Source organism: Scyliorhinus torazame, chromosome 14 (assembly GCF_047496885.1).
Source record: "Scyliorhinus torazame isolate Kashiwa2021f chromosome 14, sScyTor2.1, whole genome shotgun sequence".
NCBI lineage: Eukaryota > Metazoa > Chordata > Chondrichthyes > Carcharhiniformes > Scyliorhinidae > Scyliorhinus > Scyliorhinus torazame.
The window spans coordinates 9,088,225-9,112,024 of NC_092720.1; the positions used below are offsets into that span (position 1 = coordinate 9,088,225).

Genomic DNA, 23,800 nt, shown 5'->3' on the forward strand with positions numbered 1-23,800 from the left:
GCTAAATTGTCCCTTCGGACAGGATTCACCGCAATCGTCGAATTGGCGCGACGCCGGCACCAGGAACGGAGCGATCCACTCCGGCGTCGGGCCAACCGGAAGTCGTGAAATTCTCTGCACTTCCCGGGGCTAGGCTGGCGCTGCGTGATCCCCGCCCCCGCCCCAAAACCAACGCCGGAGAATCCGGCAGCCGGCGTCGGAGCGGCGGGACGGTATTCGCGCCTCCCCCCTGGGGATTCTCCGACCCGGCGGGGGGGGGGGGGCGGGGGGGGGGTCGGATAATCCCGCCCAAAGTGTCCATGGAAGTGAAGCTTGGGTATTGGGGTTATGGGAATAGTGGGGGAAGTGGGTTAAGGGTAAATTGATCATTTGGAAGATTGCTGCAGGCTCAATGGCCGATTGGCCTCCTTCTGCACTGGGATTTAATTTGATTTAAATCTTTATTATGGTCACAAGTAGGCTTACGTTAACACTGCAATGAAGTTACTGTGAAAACCCCCTAGTCGCCACACTCCGGCGCCTGTTCGAGTACACAGAGGGAGAATTCAGAATGTCCAATCCACCTAACAGCACGTCTTTCGGGACTTGTGGGAGGAAACCGGAGCCCCCGGAGGAAACCCACGCAGACACGGGGAGAACGTGCAGACTCCGCACAGACAGTGACCCAAGCCGGGAATCGAACCTGGGACCCTGGAGCTGTGAAGCAACAGTGCTAAGCATTGTGTTGTCATGCTGCCCACCTGTAGGGATTCTATGGTTTTATGATTATCTAATTCCTAATCCCCCACTTTAACTTTCCCCCTCCTTACACACACACACGCAAGACAGACAAACACAGAGGTGAGGAGAGGGGTTAAAATAATAAATAAAAGGAAAATGAGTCTTTGTTTCAGATGGTTGTGTTTAAGCAGACCTTCCTTCACAGTGAGCTTTCAGATCCAGGCCTCTGTTTGTAGCCTGGAATGGATTCACTGTAGACTCCTTCAGGTCTCTGCAGTTTCAGGTATATAGCAACTGACAGCCTTTCTGGAGAGAGAGAGAAGAGCAGATCCTTCCCCTGAGTGTCCAGGCTTCAGACGCTACTTCCCTTAGGTTTCTGGAAATCATCCCACTCAGGCTGGATCCAATCCCCACCTGTTACCGGGCAGAATATGGCCATTTGGCCAATTCATTGGCCACCAGCCAACCAATCAAAACTAGTCCCACCCCATCTCTTGGGGGTCGAAAGTCTGGGTCCTGCTATCCAAAGCTAGCAGCTCCATATGCTATGTTACAACTTCTTGAATTACTCCTGCCCTCTGCAGCTTGACTTAATGATACATGTCCATTAAGCACCCATGGATCGAAAATTATAATGGCAAAAAGAAAGGGGAAATCAGGGAATCAACAGGAAGGACTGTCACACAGAGCACGTGTTCTTTCTAGGAATCACTTCAGAACAGAGGAAACCCCAGCAGAAAGAATATGGCAGGTAAATTATAAAGCATGCTCTTTCTAGGAAGCGCTTCAAAAACAAAGAAAAAAACCTCTCTGAAAAAGTGCAATTAGAAACAAAACCTGGATTGTGAAGAGCTATAAAAAGAAAGCTAATCCCTCCTTTGAGAAAGCATGAAACTGTCATTCACGAGGCAGCACGGGGAATTCCCGATGGCGTGGGGCTTCCCACAATGGGAAACCCCATTGGCCGGCAGGCGAAACTGAGAATCTCGGTTCGGAGGGGAGCCCCGCACCAGAAATCTGGAGTGGTGGGACGGAGAATCCTGCCCTTATCTTTCTTATCGGAAGATGAGGTACAGCTCCTCCAGACACTTTACAGCCTTCTGTAGTCAACATTAAGTTCAACAACAGGGTTGCTGCTGCACTGGCCGAAAGGGAATGGGACACAGAAGAGGTGGCCGGGACGGAGGTCCCCCGGCTGGGGGACCGGAGGGTGAGGGAGACGCGGACACGGGACTGGCCCAGAAAAGGAGATGGCTAGTCGGCGGGGGGTGGGGGGGTGAGAGCCTCTCCAGTCCGGCTGATAACGTGGAACGTGAGGGGCCTGAACGGACCGGTGAAGAGGGCTCGAGTGTTTGCGCACTTGAAGGGACTGAAGGCAGACGTGGCTATGCTCCAAGAGACACACCTGAAGGTGGCGGACCAGGTTAGGTTAAGAAGGGGATGGGTAGGACAGGTATTTCACTCGGGACTGGACGCGAAAAACAGAGGGGTGGCAATTCTGGTGGGAAAACATGTGTCATTTGGGGCCAAGACTATCGTAGCGGACAATGGAGGGAGATACGTGATGGTGAGCGGTAGGTTGCAGGGGACGTGGGTGGTGTTGGTAAATGTATACGCCCCGAACTGGGATGATGCTGGATTCATGAAGCGTATGTTGGGGCGCATCCCGGACCTGGAGGTAGGAGGACTGATAATGGGAGGGGACTTTAATACAGTGCTGGATCCAGCACTAGATCGCTCCAGATCAAGGACGGGAAAGAGGCCGGCGGCGGCCAGGGTGCTCAGGGGGTTTATGGACCAGATGGGGGGAGTGGACCCCTGGAGGTTTGCAAGACCGCAGGCCGGGGAACTTTCTTTCTTCTCCCACGTGCACAAGGCATACTCCCGGATAGACTTCTTTGTGCTGGGCAGGGCGCTCATCCCGAGGGTGGAGGGGACGGAGTATTCGGCCATAGCCGTTTGGGACCATGCCCCACACTGGGTGGAAGTGGGGCTGGGAGAGGAGAGGGACCAACGCCCGCTGTGGCGGTTGGATGTGGGACTGCTGGCAGATGAGGTGGTGTGTGGGAAGGTAAGGGGGTGTATTGAAAGGTACCTGGAGGCCAACGACAATGGGGAGGTGCGAGTGGGGGTGGTATGGGAGGCGTTGAAGGCGGTGATCAGGGGAGAGCTAATCTCCACCAGGGCTCATAGGGAGAAGACAGAGGGTGTGGAAAGGGAGAGGTTAGTGGGGGAGATTTTGCGAGTGGACAGGAGATACGCAGAGGCCCCGGAGGAAAGATTACTTGGGGAAAGGCGACGGCTCCAGACGGAGTTTGACCTGTTGACCACGGGGAAGGCGGAGGCACAGTGGAGGGAGGCGTAGGGGGCGACCTACGAGTACGGGGAAAAGGCCAGTCGGATGCTGGCACACCAGCTCCGTAAGAGGGTGGCAGAGAGGGAAATGGGGGGAGTCAAAGATGGTGGGGGAGCTATGGTCCAGAGTGCAACGGAAATAAATAAGGTATTTAAGGCCTTCTACGAAGAGCTGTACAGATCCCAGCCCCCAGGGGGAGAAGAGGGGATGGGAAGATTCCTGGACCAACTGCGGTTCCCGAGGGTGGAGGACCAAGAGGCGGCTGGTTTGGGGGCACCAATCGGGTTGGAGGAGCTGAGTAAGGGTTTGGGGAGCATGCAGGCGGGGAAGGTCCCGGGGCCGGACGGGTTCCCGGTGGAGTTCTACAGAAAGTATGCGGACCTGTTGGCCCCGCTACTAGTGAGGACCTTTAACAAGGGAAGAGAGGAGGGGACTCTGCCCCCGACAATGTCGGAGGCGACAATTTCCTTGATTCTGAAGCGAGACAAGGACCCACTGCAATGTGGATCGTACAGGCCAATTTCGCTCCTTAATGTGAACGCTAAGCTATTGGCAAAAGTGCTGGCCACGACAATTGAGGACTGTGTCCCGGGGGTGATACATGAGGACCAGGCGGGATTTGTAAAGGGCAGGCAATTAAATACGAATGTGCAGCGGCTCTTAAACGAGAGATTGCTTGAGGTGACGGAGGAGCGGGGGATAACATGGAGGGTGGGGGAAACTGGCACGAATGGGAGAGAGCCAGTGTATAAAGCTATGTAAATATATCATCTTACCATGTATATACCTTGCTCAGGGCAATTTTCTGTTATTTTGTTACGTGGGGGGGGGGTTTATTGTTTGTAAGGGGAAAACATTTGTTTTGTTGAAAAACTTTAATAAATATATATTTTTTAAAAACATTAAGTTCAACAACTTCAGGCCATGAACCCCACTCTCAATTTTGAATTTGTTTCCCACAAGTGCCAGTCTGTATCTAGTTCTCGTTCTAGTGCTTTCAGACAGTGTTGACTGCTTTTTCTTCCATGAGTGCATTCTGCTACCTTCCTTTCAGACGGTGCTGACCTTTATCCTGCTATTAATACCTGCTCTGTACCAAAGCTTTCTCTTTAGTACGGTAGTACAGTGGGTAGCACTGTTGCTTCACAGCTCCAGGGTCCCAGGTTCGATTCCCGGCTTGGGTCACTGTCTGCGTGGAGTCTGCACGTTCTCCCCGGGTCTGCGTGGGTTTTCACCGGGTGCTCCGGTTTCCTACCGCAAGTCTCTAAAGACGTGCTGTTAAGTAATTTGGACATTCTGAATTCTCACTCCGTGTACCCGAACAGGCACCGGAATGTGGCGACTAAGGGCTTTTCACAGTAACTTCATTGCAGTGTTAATGTAAGCCTACTTGTGACAATAAAGATTATTATTAGAATACTATCATTGCTACTCCCTTTGTCTTGTAATCCATGATATTTTTGTCATTGAATCTCTCCAGCCATCCAATCAATCCCTGCCTTTCTTCATCTGCCTCTCCCCCTTTCCCATCGCATTTCTGCCTCTGACCAGTTGACGCACTAACTTTGTTCCTCTCCACAGATGCTGTCAGACCTGCTGGGCATAACCAGCATTTTCAATTTTTATTTCTTACTCTTTTGTATTTTGCTTTTAATTTGGGCCCTTGAACTGATCTTGATGACTGATTAAAATGCTTCCAAGAAGGTTGTCACTGAGCAGGATCAAATGTAACAAGTATTGAAATATCATGTATGTTTCAATCTTTACAGATTCTAGCTGACAAAACACACAGAGATTTAAAAAAACGTGATTTAATGATAATGTTAACAATTTCATTTTTAAAAATTGTGCAGAGATCAGTTGATGGGATTTAAGTCCATCCTTGCATGATCCAAATCTCTGCTCAGCGGATGACATTGATTGAGAGGCAGGTAGTGACCAATATGTTCCTCTGTGGATTGGTTTCTATGAATTGTTTGTTTGCATTAATATTGGATCCCAGAATTCTCCGTCCATTGTGATTCAATTTTTTCGCGGTCAGCGCACCTCCGCCCATGGCTTTTTCGGCACCGTGGGGCGGCTTCAATGGGAAATTCCATTGACAAGTGACGGGAAGACAGAATCCCGCTGCCAGCGCGTGGCGCGCCGCCGGGAAACACACAGCTGGGGAACGGAGAATCCCTAATTCCACAATGCTGCTACCTGGTCACAAGGGCCAAGGAACCGGGAGCTAACTCTTCAAACACCCACCTTGCCACTCGTTACCTAACCCAATTCCACGCCACGTTCCCTACCAGTGTAGCTCTTGGGACTAGACATGAGGGCGTTGCCCAAATTAACCCTAAACCTCCCAAGATGGCTTTCAGAGTCAAAGAATTGGATGTGAGCAGTGACTGATAATTAACACAACCGTCATCAACCAAAGTATCAATCAATGCCTCTTTCATTGCTTCCATGCAACCTGGAATTCCAGGGAGTCACTGGAGGGAAAATCCAATCAAATCCCCAATTTACCATTTGCAGTGTTTCCGCTGTCAGGCAAAAAACCATTGCAAGAAAGTTTATTTAATTCAGAAATATCGCAAGAGTGATTCCCCACCATTGCCCTCCACCAGAAACGTGCTGTATTCCATTCCCTCCCTTTCAAACCACAACAGCAGCAGCTGAATAATCTCAGGCGGTTGGGGGGGGGCAACCAATAACATTGAAATATTCTCACAGACAGCAAACCAGGAAGTTTAATGCACTGATACTTACGCTTTAAAAATATGATATTAAAATATGTTAAAATATTATATTGAAAACTATGGAATTTTTATCATAATGGAAACAAATTATCTTACACAAATATGAAACTAGTTTTCCTGGTTGTCCGGCAGTAGTTGTGACTGGCAATGCAGTTAAAAACTCATTCACAAGTGTAATTTTCTTTGTAGGTTCGTAACATCACGATTACAGCTTAAAAAGTGCAGCTTTCATCAATTCAGTGATTTCTAAAGGTGCCCATCTGCTGAGTTCAGTACGTCCTGTGGAGGAGCAGAGAATCACCGAAAGCAAACTTCGAGAATTCCACCTTTAAATCCTGCGCATGAGCGAATGGTGCATGTTTGTGCCAGATCCATGGGTTAATGACACCATTAAAAAAACAAAATTGCTGCTAATGTGAATCATGGATTTTAGAACAATACTGTTGGGTAGATAATGTTGACTTTGAAATTATGGGGTAATAGTGCACAGAAGGGCATGAAATTCAATTTGGGTGACGGGGAGGGGCAAACACGATTCGGATGGGAGTGAAATCTGTGCCTCTTATACACGACGCCACCATTAGCCATTGCATGTAAATGAATGAAAAAATAAATCAGGTATATTGTGTAACAGATACTAATGCCCATTTTTACACTCCCCTTCCCCAAAAGATGATGTCCATCCCAAAACCATCGACAGCGCATCTGAAATGATTCTTTTATTCCAGCAGTGATCCATTCAACTTAAAGGGGTTAATTTCTCCTTTTCGTTCAATGGGATAATTAACTTGATTCAAACAAGTTAAATATTCATTCACTAATTCCGCACAGAGTAATTTCTTGGCTGTAGCTCATAAGCACCATTGATATTACCTCCTCACTTCCTGAATGTTTGGCAGTAATGAATCGGTAACTGACTGGATTATTGGCGACTCGCTCAGGACGGATTGTTTTCTCCCACCTTCTACACTGCCTTTAAGTGAAAGTGTTCAAAGAATACAGAAAAAAAAGAAGAGGTTGATGATGTTCCTCCAAAACAATTCACAGCAATGAGCAGAAGATTATTCTTAGATCCCTGGAGACCCCAGAGCAATCAAGGAAGATTGGCAAAATATGCTCAGTCTTCCATCTCCGCGAATGTAGGATGGGACAAAAAAGGTAATCCAGACCACATTGGGATCCTGATTACACTGGGATCCAGCCCACACTGGGATCTAGCCCACACTGGGATCCAGCCCACACTGGGATCCAGCCCACACTGGGATCTAGCCCACACTGGGATCCAGCCCACACTGGGATCCAGCCCACACCAGGATCCAGCCCACACCAGGATCCAGTCCATACTGGGATCGAGCCCTCACTGGGATCAAGCTCACACCAGGATCCAGTCCATACTGGGATCCAGCCCACACCAGGATCCAGTCCATACTGGGATCCAGCCCACGCCAGGATCCAGTCCATACTGGGATCTAGCCCACTTTGGGAAATCTCTTTTACAGAATGCTTTCACTTGGCTATTCTTCAAACAATACCAGCATGCATTGCAGATGGTACTAGTTCCGCCCCCCCCATAAGTGAGGAACGCGGGAAAGCGGTTTTCCAACAATGCATGTCCCCTTATAGGTAGGTCATTACACACGAGTCCAGTTCCAGTCTTAGTTTGAATACTTTCACCCCAATATGCAAAGCAGCAGGGCTCAGCATCACCTCTTTCCCCCTCATCCACCCAGTTACGCCTCTGTGGTACCCAAATATTCAAGTTCAGTAGCAGAGGCTTTCAGGGGTTGTGATGAGGACTTCTTGCATCGGAATCCTTGCACGATCTGTTCGAACGTCTTGCCTTTTGTCTCGGGCACCTTGAAGTACGTGAACAAGGTGAATCCAAAGAGCAGCAAGGCAAAAATGATAAAGACGTAAGGGCCACACAATTCCTGTAGAATGAATGTGCAGAGAATGTCTTAAAATGAGGGAGTGGCCAATCACTTCAATAGTATCAAGTCAAACACGATTCCAATTTTGTACTTCTGTCGCAGACATCATAGGAGTTTCCAGCGCAGCCATTTAGCTTATGTCTATCCCAGCTCTTTGCTGGAGCGATCTACTATTAATCCCTCTGCCCCGCCCTCTCCCCATAGCACTGCAACAATCCCAAGCCATTGTCCCAAAACCCTTCTCACCCCATTGCCCCGTATGTTAATGATTAACGATCTGGAAGAAGGAACTGAAGGCCCTGTTGCCAAGTTTGCAGATGATGCAAAGATATGTAGAGGGACAGGTAGTATTGAGGAAGAGGGGGGGGAGCTGCAGAAGGACTTGGACAGGCTGGGAGAGTGGGCAAAGAAATGGGAGATGGTATAGAATGTGGAAAACTATGAGGTTATGCGCTTTGGAAGGAGGAATGGAGGCATAGGCTATTTTCGAAATGGGGAAATGCTTAGGAAATCAGAAGCACAAAGGGACTTGGGAGTCCTTGTTCATGATTCCCTTTAGGTTAATGTGCAGGTTCAGTCAGCAGTTAGGAAGCATTCATGCCGAGAGGGCTAGAAAACAAGACCAGGGATGTACTTGAGGCTATATAAGGCTCTGGTCAGACCACATTTGGAGTATTATGAACAGTTTTAGGTCCCGTATCTAAGGAAGGATGTGCTGGCCTTGGAAAGGGTCCAGAGGGGGTTCACAAGAATGATCCCTGGAATGAAGAGCTTGTCGTATGAGGAATGGTTGAGGACTCTGATGTGTTGGGTAGGCTGGGTCGAGGTGAACTGCAATTGATGCAGAGTAGCGAGAGGCAGACCTCCAACACTTGATAAAATGCAACACGATTTTATTCAACATCCAAACTATTCTACATGTTCAACTGTGGGTTGACACTGTGCTGACTTGACTGGAGACCTGACACTAGCCTAACCAGACTTACTAACTACCACATGGTGTTTGCACTGGCCAGCTCACTAACTCTGACTGTCTCAGAGGCTGGGTCCCGTGATAGCGGGAAAACTGGTGCCCTCTGGCTTTATAGTGGTCGTGTCCTGTCTGGTGATTGGCTGCTCTGTTCTGTGTGCTTACTGGTCATCCTGTGTGTCAATCACTGCCTGTCTGCATTCCATTGGATACATAGATGTATATTATGACAGATTCTGGGTCTGTACTCGCTGGAGTTTAAAAGGATGAGGGGGGATCTTACTGAAGCTTACAAGATACTGCATGGCCTGGATAAAGTAGACATGGAGAGGATGTTTCCACTTGTAGGAATAACTAGAAGCAGAGGACACAATCTCAGACTAAAGGGACGATCCTTTAAAACTGAGATGAGGAGGAATTTCTTCAGCCAGAGGGTGGTGAATCTGTGGAACTCTTTGCCGCAGAAGGCTGTGGAGGCCAAATCACTGGGTGTCTTTAAGACAGAGTTAGATAGGTTCCTGATTAATAAGAGGATCAGGGGTTATGGGGAGGAGTCAGGAGAATGGGGATGAGAAAAATATCAGCCATGATTGAATGGCGGAGCAGACTCGATGGGCCGAGTGGCCTAATTCTGCTCCTATCTCTTATGATCTTATGGTCTTAAATTCCTCTGTTTCAAATATCAATCCAATTTTTCTTTAAAAGATGCAATAGTTTCTGCTTCAACCGCCCGCTGTGGCACCTGAAGAGGAATATTTTCAGGGCCACAGGGAAAGGACAGGGAAATGGGGTGAGCGGAGAGCTGGTTCAGGTTTGACGGGGCGCAAGGCCTTCTTCAATGCTGAACCATTCCATGACTCTAAAGTTTTCCATGCTCCAGAAACCCTCTGTGTAACAAAATGTCTTCACCCCACCTCACGCTGCGATAGAGAATTTAAAGTTGATGACCCCCTCGCCGCTGAGGCTTTCACACGAAGATGTTTTTTTTAAACCCTTTACAACCTGTGACAATCCTTCACCACTCTCAAAGGTCCGCTTACTTCCCCTGCCAACCCTCTGCTCCAGATGAAATAATCCTCCAGTCGTAAGTCTTTTGACATTGCTAGTTTTTGATCAGTGGATCATTCCGGTGCTTCTATGTTCGAGTTTTTAATTGGGTTTCAATTGATTTGTGGTGATGGAGAGTCTAGAGCCGGGGATTGGGATGGTTCCATCGCAGCCGATCACACCCATTTTCTCACGCGTCAGAATATCCTGCTCGATCGAGCTAGGATAGACCCATATTGTCCCTGTCCAATATGGACCAAAGTGATACGCTGGAATTCCCACATTTGGGATGAGTGATGTCTGCTGAAGGCCTCACAGACTCTTAGGGCATAATTTCCACTTAATTTTTCAAGCGGGTAGAATTCGATGTACGAAAGGGTGTGTTTCCTTTCCACCGAAGTGAGTGGAGAGTAAAACGCAATCTGATTGTGTCACACTCTAGCCCAGGAGATAGATTCAAATTGTGTCCTCACTAATCTCAGTCTTGGCAATTCTGGCCACTGTGGTTCTTGATTTTCACCCTGACCCCATCACCCTTATCCTCACCAATCTCCTCTGGCTCCTTGATTTGCAAATTCTCATCTGTCTTTTCCAATCCCGTCTCTCTCCTCCCGGCCTCTGTAACCTCCCCGAGTCCCATATCCCGCTCAGATAGCTTTGCTTCTCCAGTCCTGGCCTCTTGCCCATCCCTGATTCTAACGTCTTCAGCCACCTGGACCCTAAACTCTGAAGTTCCCTCTGTAAGCGTCTCTGCTTCTCCATGTCCTTTACGATGCTCCTTAAAGCTACCTCTCTGACTAAGGTTTGTGCATCTGATCTAATATCTCCTTAAGTTGCTCATTTCAAATTATGGTGGCACATTGGTCAGCACCGCTGCCTCACAGCGCCAGAGACCCGGGTGGCACGGTGACACAGTGGTCAGCACTGCTGCCTCACAGCGCCAGGGACCCGGACGGCACGGTGGCACAGTGGTTAGCACTGCTGCCTCACAGCGCCAGGGTTCCGGGTTCAATTCCGGCCTTGAGTGACTGTCTGTGCGGAGTCTGCACGTTCTCCCCGTGTCTGCGTGGGTTTCCTCCGGGTGCTCCGGTTTCCTCCCACAGTCCAAAAGGTGTGCAGGTTAGGTGGATTGGACATTCTGAATTGCCCCTTGGCATCCAGCGATGCGCAGGTTAGATTATGGGGATAAGGGATGGCGGGCAGAACATTGGATCTGGGTCGAATGCTCTTTCAGAGGGTCGGTGCAGACTCGATGGGCCGAATGGCCTCCTTCTGCACTGTAGTGATTCTATGATTCTAGTTCTAGAAACAGTCCTATGAAGCACTTTGCGACATTTCTGCTATGTTTAAAGTGTTAGATAAATGAAAGTTGTGTTTTAGTTTGGAAGTGCCAGATTTTATTGTGCCCTTCAGTGTGTCTAAAAAGCCGGCTGTGCGTAAGTGATGATTGGAGAACCCACCCTGGTGGACAAAGGGACCTTAAGGTGCCAGTCTGGATTATTGTTTAGAGGATGACATTTGATAAAATAGCGGATTATAAATCTTCTTACCGCGATGTAAGGGAAGCACATTCCCACGATGAAGTTGCAGGTCCAGTTGCAGAAACCTGCAATGGTTATAGCAGCCGGTCGTGCTCCCTGACTGAATAATTCAGCTACGATGAACCAGGGGATTGGGCCCGGTCCGATCTCAAAGAAGGCTACGAAGAAAAATATGGCCGACATGCTCAGGTAGCTCATCCAGGTGAATGAATGCTGAGGAAAGGGAGGAAAGACGCCGATTATTCAGGAGGTAATAAATGGTTCTTCAAAATGAATCAAATCAGAACTGAGAGGTTGAAGCTAACTGGGCCGTCCGAACAGATTGAGCTCTTTTTTCTGAAAAAGTAGAAGGCTGAGGACCGATGATATCAAGATGCATGCCCGACATGAGGCTGCACGGTAGCACAGTGGTTAGCACTGGGGCTTCACGGCGCCCGGGACCCAGGTTCGATTCCCGGCTTGGGCCACTGTCTGTGCGGAGTCTGCGCGTTCTCCCCGTGTCTGCGTGGGTTTCCTCCGGGCGCTCCGGTTTCCTCCCACAAGTCTCGAAAGACGAGCTTGTTAGGTAAATTGGACATTCTGAATTCTCCCTCTGTGTACCCGAACAGGTGCCGGAATGTGGCGACTAGGGGCTTTTCACAGTAACGTCATTGCAGTGTTAATGTAAGCCTACTTGTGACACTAATAAAGATGATTATTATCTCCTTACGCGATTTTAGAAGCTTCAAGCCGGGCACGTACTAAAATTTTATACGTAAAATCCTGGCCAATGTTTTTGGCTGCCCGGGGTTGGGAAGTTTCTGTCTCATGTCACCAGATCTCTTCTGTGCTCCAATCCCACTCACCTGGAAAACCAGCCCGACCGTCATCACAACTGCACAGCAGCACATCCCTGCCAGACCCGTGATGTACAGGGACCGACGGCCAGCATGTTCTACCAGGAAGACCTAAAGAGACACACATGTTAGAGGAAGGAGAATACATCCAGTCTACAAGCCCCCAGAAATGTAGCTGCTTCCCACACGCCACACCTCCAGCTACGTCTTGGCTGGTGAATGTGGATTCCCATTGTCTACCTTGTCCATATAGCTTGCAGTTTTCCTTTTCCTTCTTTTTCTCTTTTTCAGTCACCTCCTCCCACTCAATCTATTGGTTCAAGCTGAGGGGTGTCTCCAGATAGACCAACATCTGGGGCGTCATTCTCCGACCTCCCGCCGGGTTGGAGAATCGCCGGGGGCTGGTGTGAATCCCGCCCCCGCTGGTTGCCGAAGTCTCCGGTACCGGATATTCGGCGGGGGCGGGAATCGGGCCGCACCGGTTGGCGGGCCCCCCCGCTCGATTCTCCGGCCCGGATGGGCCGAAGTCCCGCCGATAAATTGCCTGTCCCGCCGGCGTGGATTGAACCACCTTTTGAACGGCGGGACAAAGCAGCGTGGGTGGGCTCCGGGGTCCTGGGGGGGGCGCGGGGCGATCTGACCCCGGGGGGTGCCCCCGCGGTGGCCTGGCCCGCGATTGGGGCCCACCGATCTGTGGGTGGGCCTGTGCCGTGGGGGCACTCTTTCCCTTCCGCCTCTGCCACGGTCTCCACCATGGCGGAGGTGGAAGAGACTCCCTCCACTGCGCATGCGTGGGAAACTGTCAGCGGCCGCTGACGCTCCCGCGCATGCGCCGCCCGGGGATGTCATTTCCGCGCCAGCTGGCGGGGCAACAAAGGCCGTTTCCACCAGCTGGCGGGGCGGAAATTCCTCCGGCATCGGCCTTGCCCCTCAATGTTGGGGCACGGCCCCCAAAGATGCGGAGCATTCCGCACCTTTGGGGCGGCACGATGCCCGTCTGATTGGCGCCGTTTTGGGCGCCAGTCGGCGGACATCGCGCCGTTTCAGGAGAATTTTGATAACTGTAAGGAACATGGAAACAGCCGGAGCCCATTCGGCCCCTCTGATGCACGATCAATTGCACAAAGACTAAAGTTGGGTACAACTGTGGCTTTAATACAGTCAGATGCGTGGCCTCCTGCGGCAGCTGGCGAAATGGCAGGGCACTGGACGACATGCCTATTTATACTGTTCTCCGTGGGTGGAGCCAGCCGGCAGGAGCTACCTGCGAACCTGTAGTGCAGGTCCTCCCTTACATCTCCTATTACAGTGGTTCACCACATTCACCCCCTGTTAAAAATGAGTCCGGCGGGGGTGACGTGAAACTATATACAATTAGTGCAATTAAGTACAGTGGTAGGGGAAGAAAAGTCCATGTTGACAGTCCGGAGTCCGTCAAAGGTTCAGCCAGTCGGTGCTTTGGTGCTTCGTTGGGAGCGGCGTAACGGTGGCGGCGAAGTCGGTGCTGGCGGTGGTGGAGGTGGCACCGATGGCGGTGGTGGCGGTGCTGATGCTGGCCAGTCATCGGGGAACTCCGGGAGCGTGCCGAAGTCCTCTTCGTCCTCTTGTGCGGAAAAGGGGAGCGGGGGTGGTCTGGTGGGGTCAATATTGGCGGCGCGGTGGGAGGTGGGGGGGGGAGGGGGGCGCATTTATGGGTGTGTGTGTTGGGGTGGAACCTGACGGTGCCAGGTCCCTGAGTGAGACAGTATCTTTGCGGCTGTCGGGGAACTCAACGTAGGCATATTGAGGGTTGGCGTGGAGCAGGTGAACGCTGTCCACCAAGGGGTCCACCTTGTGGAGTCGGACGTGCCCACGGAGAAGGACCGGTCCTGGAGCAGCGAGCCAAGTCCGGAGCGACACCCCGGATGTGAACTTCCTGGGGAAGGCAAAAACACGTTCATGGGGTGTGGTATTAGTGGCGGTGCACAATAGTGACCGGATGGAGTGCAGAGCGTCAGGGAGGACCTCCTGCCAGTGAGAGGCTGGGAGGTTCCTGGACCGTAGGGCCAGCTGGACGGCCCTCCAAACCGTCCCATTCTCCCGATCTACTTGCCCGTTTCCCCGGGGGTTGTAGCTGGTCGTCCTGCTGGAGGCTATACCCCCGCTGAGCAGGAACTGACGCAGCTCATCGCTCAGGGGCTGTTTAGCACAGGGCTAAATCGCTGGCTTTGAATGCAGACCAAGGCAGGCCAGCAGCACGGTTTAATTCCCGTAACAGCCTCCCCGAACAGGCGCCGGAATGTGGCGACTAGGGGCTTTTCACAGTAACTTCATTGAAGCCTACTTGTGACAATAAGCGATTTTCATTTCATTTCATGAATGAGGATCCCCTGTCACTGTGGATGTAGGCGGGGAGACTGAACAGAGCGAAGGTGGTGCTGAGGGCCTTGATGATGGTGGCAGACGTCATATCGGGGCATGAGACGGCGAAGGGGAATCTGGAGTACTCATCGACCACACTGAGAATGTACGTGTTACGGTCGGTGGAGGGGAGGGGCCCTTTGAAATCCACGCTGAGGCGTTCAAAGGGGCGGGAAGCCTTCACCAGGTGCACACGGTCCGGCCGGTAGAAGTGCGGCTTGCACTCCGCACAGACCTGGCAGTCCCTGGCCTTACTTCCTCGATGGAGTAGGGCAGATTGCGAGCTTTGACCAGATGGTACAATCGAGTGACCCCTGGGTGACAAAGGCTGTCATGTAGGGCCCGGAGTTGGTCCACTTGTGCGCTGGCACATTTACCTCGGGAGAGGGCGTCTGGGGCTCGTTGAGTTTACTGGGGCGATACAAGATCTCGTAATTATAGGTGGTGAGCTTGATTCTCCACCGCAAGATTTTATCAAATTTGATCTTGCCCCGCTGTGTGTTATTGAACATGAAGGCTACCGACCGTTGGTCCGTAAGGAGAGTGAATCTCTTACCGGCCAGGTAATGCCTCCAATGCCGCACAGCTTCAACGATAGCTTGGGCTTCCTTTTCGACGGATGAGTGTCGAATTTCTGAGGCATGAAGGGTGCGGGAAAAGAATGCCACGGGTCTGCCTGCCTGGTTTAGAGTGGCGGCAAGGGCGACGTCTGAAGCGTCGCTTTCTACTTGTAAAGGCAGTGACTCGTCCACTGCGCGCATCCCGGCCTTGGCGATGTCTGCGCTGATGCGGGCGAAAGCGTGTTGTGCCTCGGCCGGGAGGGGAAATTGGGTGGATTGAATGAGTGGGCGGGCCTTGTCCGCATAGTTTGGGACACATTGAGCGTAGTAGGCAAAGGACCCCAGGCAGCGTTTGAGGACCTTGGGGCAGAGGAAATTCCATGAGGGGGCGTGTGCGGTCGGGGTCGGGCCCGAGAAGTCCGTTTTGGACTACATAGCCGAGAATGGCTAACCGTGGGCGGAGCCAGCCGGCAGGAGCTACCGGCGAACCTGTAGTGCAGGTCCTACCTTACATCTCCTATTACAGTGGTTCACCACACCCTCAAACTCTGCTGTTCAATTATCCTGCCTAATCTATTCCTCAACTCCACTTATCTGCCTTTGCTCCATATCTCTGGGTAGCCAACAAAAATCCATCGATCTCGGTCTTAAAATCTCCAATTTTCTCTCCACAGCCGCAGCCATTTTGGGTGGAAGTTCCTGAATGCCATACTCTATGTGTGAGGAGCTACTTCCTGGTTTCACTGCTGCACATTCTTCATTTCCCGATTGGAAGAAAAGGTTTCTCCATCTACCCTTTAGGATCCTTTAACCCTTGACACGCGAGTCCAGTTGGTTGATGTCAGCAAGCTTTTTAATCTCTTTATCTGTTCTTTGTATCTATTCTTTTGTGGCATGTCAGTGTTGCTGATAATTCCAGCAGTTATTATTCTTTAATAATTGTTCTTGAGAGGTTGCCGGTGAGCTGCCTCCTTGAACCACTGCAGAAGCATCACAGCGGAACCAGCTGTTGGGTCACATTTTGCAGAAGGGCTCACCCTGTACCAAACAGGAATAAGGCTGATGTTCCCTTTTCAGGTATCAGGGCTAATGATAATATTATTTCCATTTTAGATCTGTTGGACTGATGTTGTTGTAGGAATGCATGCTCTTTTTCTCCCTTCCTAATGCTTCAAACTATTGCTGACTGATTGTAAAAGACTGTTTGTTCAATTCAGCATTGACAAAGTGTTCCGATCTTAAACACTAAGTGATCAGAATAAACAAGCAATCAGAAATCATTAACCCTGGGAGCTAAAAACCGAATTGCAAAATACCGCTGATGCTGCAAATTTGAAATGAATTGAGAAAATGCTGAGTAATGTTCAGAATATTGGCAGCATCGACAGAGAGGGGAGGGAGGTGGGGTAAATATTTCAGCTCAAACTGGCTGCTGACCTCATCCGATGTCCATTTTCTAAAAGGGGCCTTTGATCAGTGTTCACTGCAAACAATCTTGGCCGATTGTTTCCCTCAGGGTCACTGAGATTAGCTGTGGATAATCAACATTGCTCAGACCAGTCATCTCAACAGTGACAAACAACGAAACCTTGGACGTTCCTGACCTGTGCTGGCTCTCACAGAGCGTTTTGATGGTGTTTGTAGCATTAAGATATTGGCCCAATGAGGAGTGTGCACGTTTAATAAACTGGAATCCAAACAAACGATAGTTGAACTTATGGAAACTTCTAACTTTTCCAGAGGGTTTGCTAGGGTATCTACAAAGAGCCGCTTTCCCCAGGCTGGAATATCGAGAGCCCGCGTGGGGGTGGTCACAGCTTTAGGATACTGGGTCAGCCATTTCTGACTAAGTTGAGGAGAAATTTCTTCACGTGAGGGTTGAAAATTTGTGACAATTTTCCACCCCAGGCTCAATCGATGAGAAAGCCAGACTGACGGCCCAGTGGAGGCTGAGGGGCGACCTGACAGAGGTCTACAAAATTATGAGGGGCATAGACAGAGTGGATAGTCAGAGGCTTTTCCCCAGGGTAGAGGGGTCAATTACTAGGGGGCATAGGTTTAAGGTTTACAAAGAACAAAGAACAAAGAAATGTACAGCACAGGAACAGGCCCTTCGGCCCTCCAAGCCCGCGCCGACCATACTGCCCGACTAAACTACAATCTTCTACACTTCCTGGGTCCGTATCCTTCTATTCCCATCCTGTTCATATATTTGTCAAGATGCCCCTTAAATGTCCCTATCGTCCCTGCCTCCACTACCTCCTCCGGTAGTGAGTTCCAGGCACCCACTACCCTCTGCGTAAAAAACTTGCCTCGTACATCTACTCTAAACTTTGCCCCTCTCACCTTAAACCTATGCCCCCTAGTAATTGACCCCTCTACCCTGGGGAAAAGCCTCTGACTATCCACTCTGTCTATGCCCCTCATAATTTTGTATACCTCTATCAGGTCGCCCCTCAACCTCCTTCGTTCCAGTGAGAACAAACCGAGTTTATTCAATCGCTCCTCATAGCTTATGCCCTCCATACCAGGCAACATTCTGGTAAATCTCTTCTGCACCCTCTCTAAAGCCTCCACATCCTTCTGGTAGTGTGGCGACCAGAATTGAACACTATACTCCAAGTGTGGCCTAACTAAGGTTCTATACAGCTGCAACATGACTTGCCAATTCTTATACTCAATGCCCCGGCCAATGAAGGCAAGCATGCCGTATGCCTTCTTGACTACCTTCTCCACCTGTGTAGCCCCTTTCAGTGATCTGTGGACCTGTACTCCTAGATCTCTTTGACTTTCAATACTCTTGAGGGTTCTACCATTCACCGTATATTCCCTACCTGCATTAGCCCTTCCAAAATGCATTACCTCACATTTGTCCAGGTTAAACTCCATCTGCCATCTCTCCGCCCAAGTCTCCAGACAATCTAAATCCTGCTGTATCCTCAGACAGTCCTCATCGCTATCCGCAATTCCACCAACCTTTGTGTCGTCTGCAAACTTACTAATCAGACCAGTTACATTTTCCTCCAAATCATTTATATATACTACAAAGAGCAAAGGTCCCAGCACTGATCCCTGTGGAACACCACTGGTCACAGCCCTCCAATTAGAAAAGCATCCCTCCATTGCTACCCTCTGCCTTCTATGGCCTAGCCAGTTCTGTATCCACCTTGCCAGTTCACCCCTGATCCCGTGTGACTCCACCTTTTGTACTAGTCTACCATGAGGGACCTTGTCAAAGGCCTTACTGAAGTCCATATAGACAACATCTACTGCCCTACCTGCATCAATCATCTTAGTGACCTCCTCGAAAAACTCTATCAAGTTAGTGAGACACGACCTCCCCTTCACAAAACCGTGCTGCCTCTCACTAATACGTCCATTTGCTTCCAAATGGGAGTAGATCCTGTCTCGAAGAATTCTCTCCAGTAATTTCCCTACCACTGAAGTAAGGCTCACCGGCCTGTAGTTCCCGGGATTATCCCTGCCACCCTTCTTAAACAGAGGAACAACATTGGCTATTCTCCAGTCCTCCGGGACATCCCCTGAAGACAGCGAGGATCCAAAGATTTCTGTCAAGGCCTCAGCAATTTCCTCTCCAGCCTCCTTCAGTATTCTGGGGTAGATCCCATCCGGCCCTGGGGACTTATCTACCTTAATATTTTTTAAGACACCCAACACCTCGTCTTTTTGGATCACAATGTGACCCAGGCTATCTACACCCCCTTCTCCAGACTCAACATCTACCAATTCCTTCTCTTTGGTGAATACTGATGCAAAGTATTCATTTAGTACCTCGCCCATTTCCTCTGGCTCCACACATAGATTCCCTTGCCTATCCTTCAGTGGGCCAACCCTTTCCCTGGCTACCCTCTTGCTTTTTATGTAAGTGTAAAAAGCCTTGGGATTTTCCTTAACCCTATTTGCCAATGACTTTTCATGACCCCTTCTAGCCCTCCTGACTCCCTGCTTAAGTTCCTTCCTACTTTCCTTATATGCCACACAGGCTTCGTCTGTTCCCAGCCTTTTAGCCCTGACAAATGCCTCCTTTTTCTTTTTGACGAGGCCTACAATATCATTCGTCATCCAAGGTTCCCGAAAATTGCCGTATTTGTCTTTCTTCCTCACAGGAACATGCCTGTCCTGTATTCCTATCAACTGACACTTGAAAGCCTCCCACATGTCAGATGTTGATTTGCCCTCAAACATCCGCCCCCAATCTATGCTCTTCAGTTCCCGCCTAATATTGTTATAATTAGCCTTCCCCCAATTTAGCACATTCATCCTCGGACCACTCTTATCCTTTAGAGGAGATGTACGAGGCAAGTTTTTTACACAGAGGGTAGTGGGTGGAAGTGTAGAAGATTGTAGTTTAGTCGGGCAGCATGGTCGGAACAGGCTTGGAAGGCCGAAGGGCCTGTTCCTGTGCTGTACTTTTCTTTGTTCTTTGAAGTACCATGGGGGTGCTGCACTGTCAGAGGTGCTGTCCATCAGGTGCAATATGAAACTGAAGCCCTGGCCTATTTCAAAGAATAGGGGAGTCCTCCAATATTAATCCCTCAATCAAAATCACTAAATATGGTTTATTTGGTTATCACATTGCTGTTGGTGGACGTTTTCTGCGCACAAATTGCCTGTCACGTTTCCGCCATTAAAACGATGACTGCTCTTCACAAGTACCTCACTAACCGTGAAGTCTTTGACTGTAATAAGAGGCTCGAGAAATCTCTCTTTTATTCATAGAGAAAGATTCTGACTACTTACGGAGATCATAGTGAAGATAATGTTGACCACTCCAACGCCGATCGTGGCATAGACCGGTTGCGTTAGCCTAGCCTGTTTAAAAATAGCTGTGGAATAGTAGAATATCTAAAAGAAAAAGGAGAGAGAATGCTCATAATTGTGTAATGACAGCTGAGACTGGAGCAAACTACGGGTTTGGAAAGAGCAAGAACATCTGGCAGGAGCCCCACGAGTTGAGGTTACAATCCCACCTCCTCTTCAATTAAGATCAAAAAAGAACTTCCCTTCTCTTGGAGTGGCTGACTCGGACAATGAAGTGGGAGAAGAGTCACGCGGTCATACAGCACAGAAGACAGTCGTTCAGTCTATCGTGCCTGTACCAGCTCTCGAAAAGGCCTAACCGTTTAGTCCCGCCTCCCTGTCCTTTCCCTGTAGTCCTTGATGCACTAAGCGTCAAGAACCACAAAGACATGTAGACTTTAACCAAGGCTTTAATACACTACATAGGAAGCTTAACCGACACAGACAACCCCAGACAAAATGGGTCAGGTCTCAGAAGCTGGGTCTTATACCTAACTCCCGGGGAAGTGGCCAAGGCGGAGCTCTCCGTGGCCAGGTCAGGTTACATACAGGTGACCGAACCTCTACAGAGCTACAGTACAATACACAGTACAATACACAGGATTACAGGGCCACGTTACACACAACTATTATATAACTATGTACAATGCTAGGGAAGTAGAGTGGTGTATCACCACAGTCCTGCAAACTTTTTAAAAAATAGAATTATAGAATTTGCAGTGCAGAAGGAGGCCATTCGGCCCATCGAGTCTGCACTGGCCCTTGGAAAGAGCACCCCAACCATGCCCACACCTCCACCCTATCCCCGTAACCCAATAACCCCACCAAATCTTTTGACACTAAGGGGAATTTAGCATGGCCAATCCACCTAACCTGCACATCTTTGGACTGTGGGAGGAAACCGGAGCCGTTGTCTACCTCATACGCTGCAGGAAAGGATGTCCCGAAGCGTGGTACATTGGCGAGACCATGCAGACGCTGCGACAACGAATGAACGGACATCGCGCAACAATCACCAGGCAGGAATGTTCCCTTCCAGTCGGGGAACACTTCAGCAGTCAAGGGCATTCAGCCTCTGATCTCCGGGTAAGCGTTCTCCAAGGCGGCCTTCAGGACCCGCGACAACGCAGAATCGCCGAGCAGAAACTTATAGCCAAGTTCCGCACACATGAGTGCGGCCTCAACCGGGACCTGGGATTCATGTCACATTACATTCATCCCCCACCATCTGGCCTGCGAAATCCTACCAACTGTCCTGGCTTGATACAATTCACACCTCTTTAACCTGGGGTTACCCCATCTCTGGATCTGTAAAGATTTAATCACCTGCTAATGCTCGCATTCCTAGCATTGTTTGGCATCTTTGAATTTGTCTATATATGTGTTTCTGGAACAGACCTCTTCATTCACCTGAGGAAGGAGCAGCGCTCCGAAAGCTAGTGACATCGAAACAAACCTGTTGGACTTTAACCTGGTGTTGTAAGACTTCGTATGATAATAAACCAGACAGAGAAGGTGGGTGCAGACAGAGTATGATGGAATGGAGAAGGAGGTGATGAGGTGAGCAGAAATAAAGTGTCATTTCAATAGAAGATATTAACTTTAGGCAATATTACTGTATTCAAAAAATATCCAACACTTGACGGACTTCCATGTCACATTACTGCTTATTTCAATGTCAGTATGGTTCACGATGTGAGTTTCAGCCATGGTTCAGTCTTGCCTTAGGAAAACGGGCCACTCCCGAGATGTGATTCAGAATTCAGCTGATACACCTGGCGCATTACTGAGGACTGAGCATTTAATATGGCAGCTAGTTGCCTTCTTGAACCGCTGCAGTCCGCATGCAGAAACACCTACATTTTCGGGCCTAAGTCAACGTTGGATGGCTCGTCCAGTTTTCATTTGTAGCTGCTTGCTGGGTCATTTCAGAGCAACCCACATTGCTGCCGGCCTGAAGTCACTTATAGGTCAGGCCAAGTAAGCATGACGGGCATTAGTGAACCAATCAGCATTGGTCTCCAGGTCACTATTTTAATTCCAGATTTATTAGAATAAATTCCACCAGCAGTGCCCGGGTGCCAGGTTACCCGTTCTAGAGATCAGGCCCCGGGGGAGTGGGGGTTGAGGGGTGGGTACATGCCCATTAGAGGTGGGGTGAGAGGGTCTTGAGGATGCCGGAGGAGGTAGGTTGGATGAAATGGGGTGGTCCTGCGGCTGTGGCGTGGGCGCAGAGGCAGGTGGGCGGCAGGCGCGGAGCAACACCCGCCAAACGCGCCATTCAGTGGGCATTAACTCACGTCCGCTGAATAGAACCCTGTGATTGAAGAGTCGCTCACAGTCTGTGTGAGGAGCAGGCTTGATGGAACCATTATAATAAAAGCAGCATAGTGCTGGCAATCGTAGAAATCAAATGGTGGAAAACCTCAGCAGGTGTGCCACCATCTGGGAGAGAGAGAAGCAGAGCTAACAATTGGAGCCCAATTTGCCTCCTCTTTGGAACAGCATTGATAACACTAACTCTCATTGAACGCTTGGCCGGGAATCTCCCCTACCCGGCGGGGTGGGGGGTCCTGGCGGGAGGGAGTGGTGTGAACCACTCCGGCGTTGGTCCGCCCCAAAGGTGCGGATTTCTCCGCACATTTAGGGGACAAGCCCTCACCGTGAGGGGCCAGGCCCATGCCGGAGTAGTTGGCGCACCGTCGGCCGGCAGGAAAGGCCTTTGGCGGCACGCCAGTCGGGGCCGAAGGGACTCCACCGGCCGGCGGAAGACCGCGCATGCGCGGGAGAGTCAGCGGCTGCTGACATCATCCCCGCGTATGCGCAGGGGGGGGGGGGGTCACTTCCGCATCGACCATCGCAGAGGCTATGGCCGAGGCGGAAGGGAAAGAGTGCCCCCATGGCACAGGCCCGCCCGCGGATCGGTGGGCCCCGATCGTGGGCCAGGCCACCGGGGGGGGGGGGGGGGGGCACCCCCCGGGGCCAGATCGCCCCGCGCCCCCCCAGGACCCCGGAGCCCGCCCACGCCGCCAGTCCCGCCGGTATGGGAGGTGGTTTGATTCACACCGGCGGGACTGGCATGACAGCAGCGGGACTTTGGCCCATCGGGGGCCGGAGAATCGCTGGGGGGGGGGGGGGGGGTCCCGCCGACCGACGCAGCGCGATTCCCGACCCTGCTGAATTTTCGGTGCCGCAGAATTCGGTGGCCGGCGGGGGCGGGATTCATCCGGCGGGGGAGATTCGGAGAATCCCGCCCCTTGTGAGTTTACATCGAGTCAGCAATAAATTGGTTCAGGTATTCAGGAGAAACTTCTTCACAGAGAGAGTGGTGAGGATGTGGAATTGACAGGCAGTAGTTGAGGTATCACCTCATTCAGGAAGAATCTGTCTAAATGCTGGACGGAGAACAGAAGGGATGAACAGGGGGGCAGGGAGAGCAGAGAGGATGGAGCTTGAATATCAGCCTCGGCCAGCTGAGCTGAATGGACACTATCGCTGCTGTAAATTCTATGTAATACTGGAAGACGGAAGCTTACATAAACCAATGGGGTCAGGGAGGCACACGTTTCTGTGGAATGGCCAATGGCTCAAATGTTAATCGTGCCAGACAGGCATGGCAGCTGTGAGACAGTGTAGTGACCCCAGTACAAGACTGAATTGTGGGCTGTCAGAGGCAATTTCTACACTGCACTGTCGCGCACAGCGACAATCACTGATCCACGCTTCAAATCTACAGGTGGGTTTTGCTGCAAAATCAAGAAAGGTAACACCAGTGTGCGGGCAGAGCTATTGTAGCCATCAACAATCAGGTTGAATCGAGTAGCAATCGTTAACACATTGGGGCACAATGTATCATTTGTCCTTTTCATTA

The 23,800-nt window shown here is 50.4% G+C and overlaps 1 protein-coding gene across 1 annotated transcript in view; it reads right to left on the reverse strand.

The window, feature by feature from the left end:
* Window positions 1-4,871: 4,871 nt before the first annotated feature.
* The window catches only part of slc2a2 (solute carrier family 2 member 2), a 93,316-nt gene continuing 74,387 nt past the window's right edge, over window positions 4,872-23,800 (reverse strand). Inside the window, exons 8-11 of the mRNA XM_072473660.1 lie at window positions 19,870-19,974; window positions 12,158-12,259; window positions 11,322-11,525; window positions 4,872-7,754 (exon numbers count right to left, since the gene is read on the reverse strand). Coding sequence (XP_072329761.1) covers window positions 7,554-7,754; window positions 11,322-11,525; window positions 12,158-12,259; window positions 19,870-19,974 — 612 coding nt within the window. The 3' untranslated portion in view covers window positions 4,872-7,553. The remainder of the gene's footprint in view (window positions 7,755-11,321; window positions 11,526-12,157; window positions 12,260-19,869; window positions 19,975-23,800) is intronic.